Genomic DNA, 10,504 nt, shown 5'->3' on the forward strand with positions numbered 1-10,504 from the left:
GTTTTTGGAGCAAAAATTAATATAAGACTGTCTTCTTTTTGGGAAAACACGGTATTTACTGTATTTGTATTAATCCACAGTAACCATTTTTGGTGGTAAATATAATCTCCACATCACTTTTGGGATGTAGTATGTGATGCATGTTCATTAGTTTCCATGTTTTTTATCTAGTTCTTCTTACTCATTTTGGGTCTAATCTAGTATTCTAGCTGGGTATCTAATTACTGAGGTCTCCTTAGTTCTAATCCAGTACTCTAACACTAGCTGTTGTTTCACAACCTATCTCTTTCTTTTGCAGGCCTTAATTTGTCTAGTAGACAAAAAATCAGGAGAGAAAAGTAAAACAAGGCCCCGTTTTGTCAAACAAGATCAAGTATGCATCGCCCGTTTAAGGACAGCAGGAACCATCTGCCTTGAGACATTCAAAGACTTCCCCCAGATGGGTCGCTTCACCTTAAGAGACGAGGGTAAGAGGGTCTGAAGATTGATTTGGGGTGCTGGCATCTTTTACTTAGCATATCAAATTCACTTTGATCCAGACCATGTGTGGTGATAATAGCAAATCATTTAGAGGTTGTTGTATTTATTAGAAGCGTGTCAGGAGCTAACTGTATGCCCAGAAATTGTTCTTTTTATGTTGAAAAGTGGTGTGAATGAGAGAGCCTGACTTTGGTTAGGAATGAAGATACCAAAGGTGGTGACACAAAAAGTGAAGGAAATTGTTTGGTCTGTTTAAAAAGACATGGTGAAATCCACAGTTGGACAGTACATGTATTAGCACCATCCGAAATGTAATTTTTGAGTTTCCCCAGAACACTTCACAAGAGTTAGACATTAACTGGGGGAGGATAGCAGCTGGTATAATGCTGAAAGAAACTTCACAACTATCAGCTCATCACTTTCTTTGACATCTAGCCTTAAATTGCTCTTCTCTGCTATTTTTTTAAACATTTTATTAGTTTTCCACTCTAGCTACATTTGATTTGTGCTTGTCAGACACCGTGTTACAGTATTTGCTTACAATTATTTGATTTTTACAGCTCATTGTCTTCCCAGTTTTCCCCCCAAATTCCAGACATCTTTCAAACATTCAAACCATTCATGTACGTATTTTAGTATATATATGGCTACTATCATTATATTACTTTCATAGTGTACAATATTCTCAAGATCTTCTAATAACATTCTTAATAAAAGTAGCTCCAGATCCATGCCCCAACCTTATATCTAGTTTAATTTACCTAAAGTGAAAAACCACCATATTACATTATTACCCTGGTTAAAGCTCCCTTATTTCAATTTAATTCTCCTTTTTAATATAAAGGATATGCTTCTTTACAATTCCTGAAGTTATATATATACAGTGGTGCCTCGCTTAACGAGCGCACCGCATAACGACGAAATCGCATAGCGATCCGTTTTTTCGGATCGCTAATGCGATCGCTTAACGTTTTTTAAATAGGGCTAAATTCGCTTTGCGAAGACCGGTAAGCGTTTCGCTTACCGATCTTCGCAAAATGAAGCCCGATGATCAGCTGTTTGGCGGCCAAAATGGCCGCCGGAAGCCCGGAAATGGCCCAAAATGGCCGCGCGCAGCGTTTTCGCGCCCTCGTTAAGCGAGGTGAGGGCGCGAAAATGGCTGCCGGCCATTACGAAGCTTCACTGAACGGTGAGTATTTGGCCCATTTGGAACGCATTAAACCATGTTTAATGCGTTCCAATGGAAATCCCTGCCCCGTTCCGGAACGGATTAACCTCGCTATGCGAGGCACCACTGTACATGTTTTTCAACATTAAGGGCCTGCTTCCTATTTTTCCCTTTTTCATCTTTCTAAGTAATTCCCTCACTTATTTCTCTTTTTTCATTTTTTATTTCTGTCTCTCTAAGCATTCTGCCATCTTTCATGCCCTCTGAAATCAATTTATGTATCTGATTTATCTCCACTAGATCTTTATGCACTTGGTCTGTCTTCAATAGATCTTCCAGGCTTTTTAAAATTAATTTTGCTGATTTCCTCCTCTTGTCTTCCCTTAATACTCTCCTCGGGCCCACCTCTTCGGGGTGGTTTTGACACCCTGGTGTGTGCTGAACAGGTCAGAATTCAGCCCAGGGGACAGAGCTCTGTCCTCTTCCTGCTGTCTCGTTACAGCGTCTCTGCTATTTTGACTGGTTTTGAAGATGTCATCTGATCAAAGAAAATGTGACCACTTGCCTTCTTTTCGTTCATGATGCAGTTATCTGTAACTAGTTACCACTGAGACTATCATAATTTCACATATTTGCAGGGTTTATATTTATTTTGCTTTACTATCTTTAAAGCATAATTCAGAATCTGGGGCTGAATCAGCTATCCTGATGTCCCTGTCCAGCCTTTTGGAGCTCTCCAGCACTGCATCCCCAGCCCCCACGACACTCTCATTTATGAGTTTCCAACTGCTGACAGCCATTCCCCACCCCAAAGGCAGAAATGCCTCTCCTAAGGTTTAGTTTCTGTCAGTAAGAGCTTTAATATTCAATATTATGTTGTTTTTCGGTCCCACTCTTTTGATTTTGGTCCTTTTGGAAAGCAGCTTAACCTGAAATGGAATTGAGCGTTCAAGCTGAAAGAGGTTCCCTGTCCTTGTTTCACAATATATTTTTTTCATTCCCGCACGGTGACAATTGTATCAGATCTTTTGGACGTTAAGCCTTGTTCAGGTTGGGGCTTCTGCAGGCTGACATCCAAAACAGGTTGAGAAGCACTGCTGAAGCAAAGCAGTCATTCCTTTCCTATGGCCCCCACAAACAGTTCTAGTCCTGCTTCTGGAAACACCACTCGGTATGAATGTGCATAGTAAAAATCTCTGTGGCTGTTTCTCTAAGAGAATTCCAATTCATTTGTGAACTCTTAAAGATGGACCATTTCATTTATCATTAATAGTTGTTTCTCTCTTCTGTTTAGGTAAGACAATTGCCATTGGGAAAGTTCTGAAATTGGTTCCGGAGAAGGACTAAGCTTTGTTTTTGACAAGCCGGCACAAATATTGTGAGGAAAAAGTGACTCTGCAAAAGCCTACTTCACGTCGCCTTCTTATTTTCTTCCCATTGATAACTTTCTCCCTGTATTTGCAAAGATGATATTTCACAGCAAAAGGTCCACATTATGTCAGCTTTCTCATATTGAGAGCTCTGCTATGCCACTGTTGAATTTCCCAAAGTTTTTTTTTCTCCTCCCCCCCCACAAAAAAAAATCTGCTTCCTTGGAAAGATTTGGCAATAGCTTTATAAGTGATGTGGACATAACTGCCTAGAATTATGAAAAATCTATAGGATTTATGTTTAATTCCCCCCCCAAAAACATATTGACACATTTTTCAAGGCAGATCATTTGGAGTGTGCGTGCACATGTTATGAAGACAATTGCCATGTTAATAAACTATTCAATTTGAAATCTTTTTTGGGGTATCTTAATTGTTTTTGAATAATGTTTTTATCCAAATGTAACACCTGTTGCATTAGCTTTTAACCTACCAAGTAATTTGAATATTCAGTTACTTAGGCTTTTCTAAAAACCCAGCTGTTCACCTTGGCGTTCCTTCCCCAGCCAAGTTTAAAATGAAGCAATTAGATAATTAACAAAAAAATTACTAATGAAAATTTTATTTTGCCCTCTCTTTATGGTGGTTTTAAAAGGATCTAAAACATGTTCAAGTATGGTACTATTTAATTAGTGTTGCATCACTTTATGGAGATACATATATATATATATAATGTTAAGTTAAAAACTTAACATAAATGTTTAGGGACAGAAGTGAGCTCGATCTTCCTGCTGTGTTCAGGAGTACATCGTAATTTTTTTCTGGCTAAAATTCTAGCCAATAAAATTATTGGGACTGTTATATCACAACTCTGGCAATAATACTGGTATATGATATTCAGCCTGAAAACTGAATTCAGGTGCCAGTTTAGGATAAAAGTTACTCCATTCGTTCTGTCTTTAGCTTGAAAGACAAGGAAATCTTTATGTGTGTGTTTAAGATAGAGAGGAAATGGCATAGATAAGGGGTTTGAAAAGTGGTAAGTATTCGGTGTTGACCTGGCAGCAGCTGGATGACACCTCACTGAATGTTATACCACTTGTTTAATCTTGAAGGTTTGCTGATTAAAGCTGAGAGTCAAATCAAGCACAGTTAATAAATGTCTGCATATCAGAACAACTTGAGTTAGAGGAAAGCAGAAGTGAGTAACAGGTTACAAGGTCAGCTTTTCAGAGGAATACAGTAGCAAACTTATCTGCTTGGCTGTAGGCAGAATCTGTATCATTGCTAAAAATTGGGGGAAAGGGGAGGTGCAATGATGAGCAAAATGTGTTTAGTGGCAATCTCCATGATTAGGCTTATTATAGACGGCTGGTTTGTTCAAATGCTTCTCCAATTAAATCTTTTGCAGTTGTATGTTCAAAAAGTAATGTGCCCTCTCCCCCCCCCATCTACAGTCATGTGACTGTTCCATTTCACCTAACTCTAAATTTAAATGTTCACCCCTTTTTGTTTCTTTGTAACCACGGAATCTCCCTTCCATTTTACATAAAGGCTACATTGTATGGACGAAAAAAAGTTTATTGTCCTTCAGTTTCATATGACTACACTGTTAGCTACCGTAATGCATGAGATTTAAATAAATTTTATTATGTCTGCAAATTCTGGGCTTTTATTTTTCTGCAAATTAAAAAGTCATAGAAACTCTAAACTGAACTACAAAATTCAGATATTTCCCCCTTGTACTCAGTTGGGAGAGCAATGCGAATTGGAGGGAAAGAATGTTTGTAATAATTGTCTGAGAGTAGTGTGTGAAGATGCTTCTAATCTTTCTTCTGGTGCTGAACTAATCACTAGTGATCAACATCTAAAAATGCAGTTTTTAGGCTCCTTTTCACTCCACCTGTCAAGTTGTAATTGAATAGAATCCTTGTCATCTGAGTAAACATTGCTTTGGAGAATTGCTGAACTTCAAAAATGAAATCCCTGCCAAACCTGACATCTCGGGTAGCAGCATGTGGAAGAAAATTCCAGGGTTTTTTGGTTGGTTGGTTGGTTGGTTGGTTTTTTTGGTTAAAGTGTTGAAATAGCAGACTGGCATATTTAGTTATAGATTCCGTTTTGAGTTGTAATACTGAAATGCATCTGTAATGGAATGGAATTTTATTTATGAGCAGTAGAAATAGTAGCACTTTTTTGGTGTGCATCACAAGAGCACATACAATGCCAGGCCAGTTTCCGCTCTACAAACACATTATTATAACATAATCCCTGGTTTTCTGTCATATCAGTCTTCATACCAGCACTGCAAAATCTCTTACTTGCAGCAGTTATCTTGCGCTTTCTATAACTTTTGTCATGCCACAGTGTTAATTTTCTCTTCCTATTGATATATTAAGAGCCGTTCCCTACCTTCATAGAGATGGGAGTTGAATCTTGGAACCTTTGCCACCAAGCTTATATGTACTGCTTTCTGCTGGATGCCCTCCTTAACCATCAGAGCAATGGAGAAGAAATAGTTTAATGCATGTATGCTGCCTTAACCCACTAACTTTAACTGAATTAGAGTCTCTTGCTGGCAGGAGCCTTCCTGTGGGTATTAGAGTCAGATTGAAAAAAAACATGGGATCTGTGTGCATTCATAGACTCACAGAATCATGACGTTGGAAGGAGCCTGCTCCAACCCCCTGCTCAATGCAGGAATACAAATCAAAGGATATCTGCCAGGTGGTTGTCTAAATTTCTCTTGAATGCTAGAACACTCACCACCGCTCAAGGTAATTGGTTCCATTGTCATACTGCTCTAACAGTTAGGAAGTCTGATGTCAGGCTGACTGGTCTGTAGTTCCCAGATGCCTCCTTTTTGCCCTTTTTGTAGATAGAGACAACATTAGTCCTCCTCCAACTGTCTGGCACCTCACCCATTTCCCATGGTTTCAAGAAAATAATGGACAGCGGTTCTGAGAGTTCTTCAGTCAGTTCCTTCAATATTCTTGGATGCAGTTCATCCAGCTCTGGAAATGTGAATTCATTCAAGGTAATAAGTTATTCCTTGACTATTTATCAGTCTCCAGCTGCAATCTTTTCCCCTCCACTTGCACCTCACATTTGTCTGGAGGGTCATAGTCTGTCCTTTGGGAAAAGATTGAGCTGAAAGATAAATTTATCACTTCTGCCTTTTCTTTGTCTTCTGTTATCAGTTTTCCATCTCCACTGAGCAGCTAAACTACTGGTTTTTTTTTCTTTGTCTTTTGCTATGCGCATCCCCGAAGAATGCTTTTTAGGTTGCTTTCAGTGTCTCTAGCTAACGCCATCTCATTCTCTTGTTCAGACCAAGTTTGTGAGAGCCATCCTTGGAGTCCCACCTTGTACTTCCAATGTGGCTCTCCGCTTAGAGGTCGGGTTAAAATCCATTAAAGCACAGGCTAAAGTCCTTATGCTGATATACTGGATTAAACTGATTTTTTCATTAGAAGGCTTGGCCCCACTGATCCTACTAGATTCTTTTCAGTCGGAGTGGAAGAAGCACATAACAGAAGAGATATTGAAAATTGGCCTTTCCCCCAGTATACTTATAGCAATGGGTCTTACAGATGCCATTAAAGCGGTGAAGTTAAGGGTATGGGACATTGAATTACAGGACCATGTTGGCCAGTTAGGGAAATATAACTTCCTCAAGAAATCTGCCTTTATCACCTCCTCGTACTTAGCCAGCACTATGTCATCTAAAGCCATAAGGGCTTTTACGCTAGCTAGGCTTAACGTACTACCTTCTAAGCTTCTGGAGGGAAGATTTCGAGGTTTGCCTGCATCAGATTGTCTCTGCCCCTGTAATAGTGATAAAGTTGAAACAGTTGGTCATGTTCTTCTTTTTTGTACCTGTTATCGGGATCTTCGCATGGAGCTTTTATCATCTATTATCTGTAAATCTCCTGGGAGATCAGAGGAGGATTATGTGCAGTGGCTACTCTCTGACAGTACCCCTTATATTACTAGACAAGTGGCCAAATTCTGTGCCGCAGCAATGGTTATTCGTAAACAGATGTTTGGGTAGGTGATTTTAGATCGACAATATAATATTTTTAATACAACACTATCTGTGGTTTTATCTATATCAAGGATATATTATGTTATTAATTGGAAATAAGGGTTTGTTTTATCATGTTTTAATGGAATTTTATTACCCTGCTCGACTTTCCTAAACAATAATTGTATGTATCTATTTTATACTGTTCTGGTTTTACTGGTCTTTGACCGTAATAAAGTATACCTACCATCTCATTCTCAACTTTTGCCCTCCTAATGCCATCCTTGCAATTCCTTGCTACTTGTCTGCATTCCTCCTTTGTGGCCTAACCTCCTTACCACTTCCTATACATGTCATTTTTGTTTGTTTGTTTTCAGGTCCTGTTTGAGCTTTTTGTGAAGCCACACTAGCATTTATTTTTTTTGCTGTCTCTCACCTTTTTTTCTTGTTGGAATTGTTTGTAGTTATGCCTTTAAGACTTTTTAAAAGAAATTCCCACCCTTCTTGGGATTCCTTTTCTTGTTAGGATCTCCTGCCATGAGACCTTACTTATCCTTGTTCTGAGTTTATTAAGACTGGCTTTTTAAAAATACAGCATATATGTGTGGCTATATCTCAGGATTTTTTCCTGAGAGCAAAACCAACCTATGTGGCTTTAGGCAAGGTACACAGTCTCAGGGTGGCCCCAGAAGAAGGGAGTGGTAAACCACTTGTGAGTATTCGGACAAAAATCCTCTTTGAGTATATCAGTAACATCTGCTGGGTGGCAGTGGTGTATTTAAGACATAAGACATAAGACATAAGACATAAGAAATTTATTTGTCATTGCGCTCACAAGTGGGTGCAACGAAATGAGGTGCTCTTCCCCAAGGTAAAACTGGACAACACTACAAAAAAAAGTTAAAATATACACAACTTTCACCATCCAAATATAGATACCCCGTTTTCTCTCAGCAATTAAAATCCACCAAAAACCTATGGCCCCACATTTAAACTCAATACTGCACTTGGGTAAAAACTGTTCCTGAATCTGCTTGTCCTTGCTTTCAATACCCTGAATCTCCTTCCTGATGGTAATAGTTTAAAGAGCTGATATCCCGGATGAGAGGAGTCTTTCAGTATGTTAGATATCTTCCTCTTACATCTGTTCTTATACAATTCTTCCAAAGAGGGGAGTGAACAGCCAATGATGTTTTGGGCCGTCTTAATCACCCTTTGAATTGCCTTTTTCTCTGCCACTGTGCAGCTCGTGAACCATACACAGAGACAGTAGGATAATATGCTCTCAATCGAACTCCGATAGAAGGTGATTAACAAACTCTCAATCAATTGTTGCTTTCTAAGAATCCTTAGAAAATACAACCGTTGTTGTGCCTTCCTGATTAACGCAGCGGTGTTTGCACTCCAAGTCAGGTCATTTGTTATGATAGTCCCAAGAAACTTACATTCAACCACCTGTTCCACACAAACTCCATCTATATACAGTGGCTGAATGTCTGCTCTTTTTTTCCTATAGTCCACTATGAATTCCTTGGTTTTTTGGATGTTAAATAAAAGATTTACAGTTGTCCTGTCATTTCTTCTGCTGCAGGCGTCAAGTCTTGCCAAATCTCTCATTCCCTATGCCATGTGTCCACTCTCTCACAGCAAGCCAACACCTGTGCGTTGCCTCAAGCTGCTGCCGCCAAACATCAGAGGTTTGGTGCTGGCCATGTGACCAATCTAAACACATTTGCTTGGCTGGAAGAATGATGACTGTGGAAAGTATTAATCTCTGTACTGTAATAAGTACAGTATACATTGTAACACTTTAGATTAACTTATATGGGAAACTGTTGTAATTATAATTTGTGTAGCTAATATACGTATACATAATTGTGTGACAGTGTTCTAATAGCAAGTCCTTTTTGCCTCATTTGGAATCTAAAGTGATGCATCAAACAATTTTAGATCAAATTAAATGCAACAGATACTGTGTAGAAGACAAAAAAGGCTTTAAAAAATTAAATGAGGTGGCAGTTAGAAATCTGTACATTGGCTTAACAAGCATGTCATTTGTAAGAAATCTGCTTTCGTTTTTAGATAACGCCAGCTTGCAGTTAACAAGGCAAGGCATTCTTAGCAAAGTATTTAGAAAACTCACAACCCCAGTGATCAGATAAAGTAGGAGTAGGACTATGGCCATGTTCTTTCTCACTGAGAATTGTAAAATAGGAGAAAATCCAACTTGAACTCATGTGCAGAGCAAACATGTCTCAGGACAGGAGAAAATTATGTTTGTTGCCTTCATAAAACTTTTAAAAGACAATAAGCATTGTTTCCCATCATCCTGAGATTTGCTCTCATTAAGACAATTAATGAATTGAATTTATTGTGAATTGAATTTATTACAAAGATCAGCATCAAACAAATTATACAGTACAAAACAGCTTGCAATGTACATTATGTCAAACAATGCATCTACATAGTATATATCATTTATGCTACAAATAACAAAAACATTTGGGGGGGATTATTACGTTATCCTAAAACGGATCAGAAAGAAGCCCACCACATTTCAAACATGAAAGCGGCTCCCACTAAAGGCTCTTAAGCGACCATGAGAACTGACTTTCCTGTCTCAGAGACCATAAGAATGATCAAGAGCCATTGCTATTCTCAACTCTTCTATCAAGAAAGCTCTGCTTAGAGGAAGTTTCCATACAAATAAATCATCACAGCTTTTTGCCCACTTTGGGTCAGAGCTTGGTTTTGCTTCAAACCTTGAAAGTATTTTTCAAATTTTAAACAGCACTGTGGTTACGAAATTATCAATGGGCAGCTGGCCACAAGTAGTTTTTAACTGAACGGCGTTCTCTTGGAGGACGCCTGTTTGAGGGAGACCTGGTTGCTGCGACCTTTTGACAGGCATGGAGGCGAGGGCGCCGAATGCCTTAGCAATTATTCCTACTCATTCATTTAGCTTTCTTATGTGTTACAAAAGTGGTATGAAATCTAGATGTTAGGTGACAGTTTCGATGTAACAATTTTCTGTATGATTTTATTTTATTGTAATATTGTAGGTGCAATGATCTTTCGACGGGGCAACTATTTATATACAGTACAACCATTTACGATGCTGCCTTATGAAACTTGTGCTTTGTTTGGGAGGAAAAGTGAAGGGGGGGGACCCACTTTCGAAGCTCTGCTCTGTCGCCGAGACAGAACAAAAGGGGGGGCCCCGGCCCGCCCACCCCCTGGAAGGAAGGAAGGGCTAATTAACCCTGTATTTTGCTCTCGGTGTTCATATAATAATAATTTATTGTCATTGTAAGTATATACACATACAACGAAATTGTATGTGTATACAATCATATATCGCCGTTCTGCCAAAAAGAGAGGGAGAGAAAGCAGAGGGAAGGCAGGCAGTCCAGCCTTGCCGTGGAGAGAACACAAACCAAGCCCCCGACACCATCCTCT

General features: G+C 39.1%; 1 protein-coding gene across 4 annotated transcripts in view; it reads left to right on the top strand.

Moving 5' to 3' along the window:
* The window catches only part of GSPT1 (G1 to S phase transition 1), a 36,082-nt gene extending 31,402 nt beyond the window's left edge, over nucleotides 1-4,680 (top strand). For 2 of the 4 annotated variants that reach the window (XM_072982842.2, XM_072982843.2), the window contains exons 14-16: nucleotides 299-467; nucleotides 1,041-1,103; nucleotides 2,943-4,680. In XM_072982842.2, coding sequence (XP_072838943.2) covers nucleotides 299-467; nucleotides 1,041-1,103; nucleotides 2,943-2,995 — 285 coding nt within the window. In that variant the 3' untranslated portion in view covers nucleotides 2,996-4,680. The remainder of the gene's footprint in view (nucleotides 1-298; nucleotides 468-1,040; nucleotides 1,104-2,942) is intronic. The other 2 variants (XM_072982845.2, XM_072982846.2) reach the window with 1 other exon arrangement.
* The last annotated feature ends 5,824 nt before the right edge of the window (nucleotides 4,681-10,504 follow it).

This window comes from Pogona vitticeps, chromosome 13 (genome assembly GCF_051106095.1).
Source record: "Pogona vitticeps strain Pit_001003342236 chromosome 13, PviZW2.1, whole genome shotgun sequence".
NCBI lineage: Eukaryota > Metazoa > Chordata > Lepidosauria > Squamata > Agamidae > Pogona > Pogona vitticeps.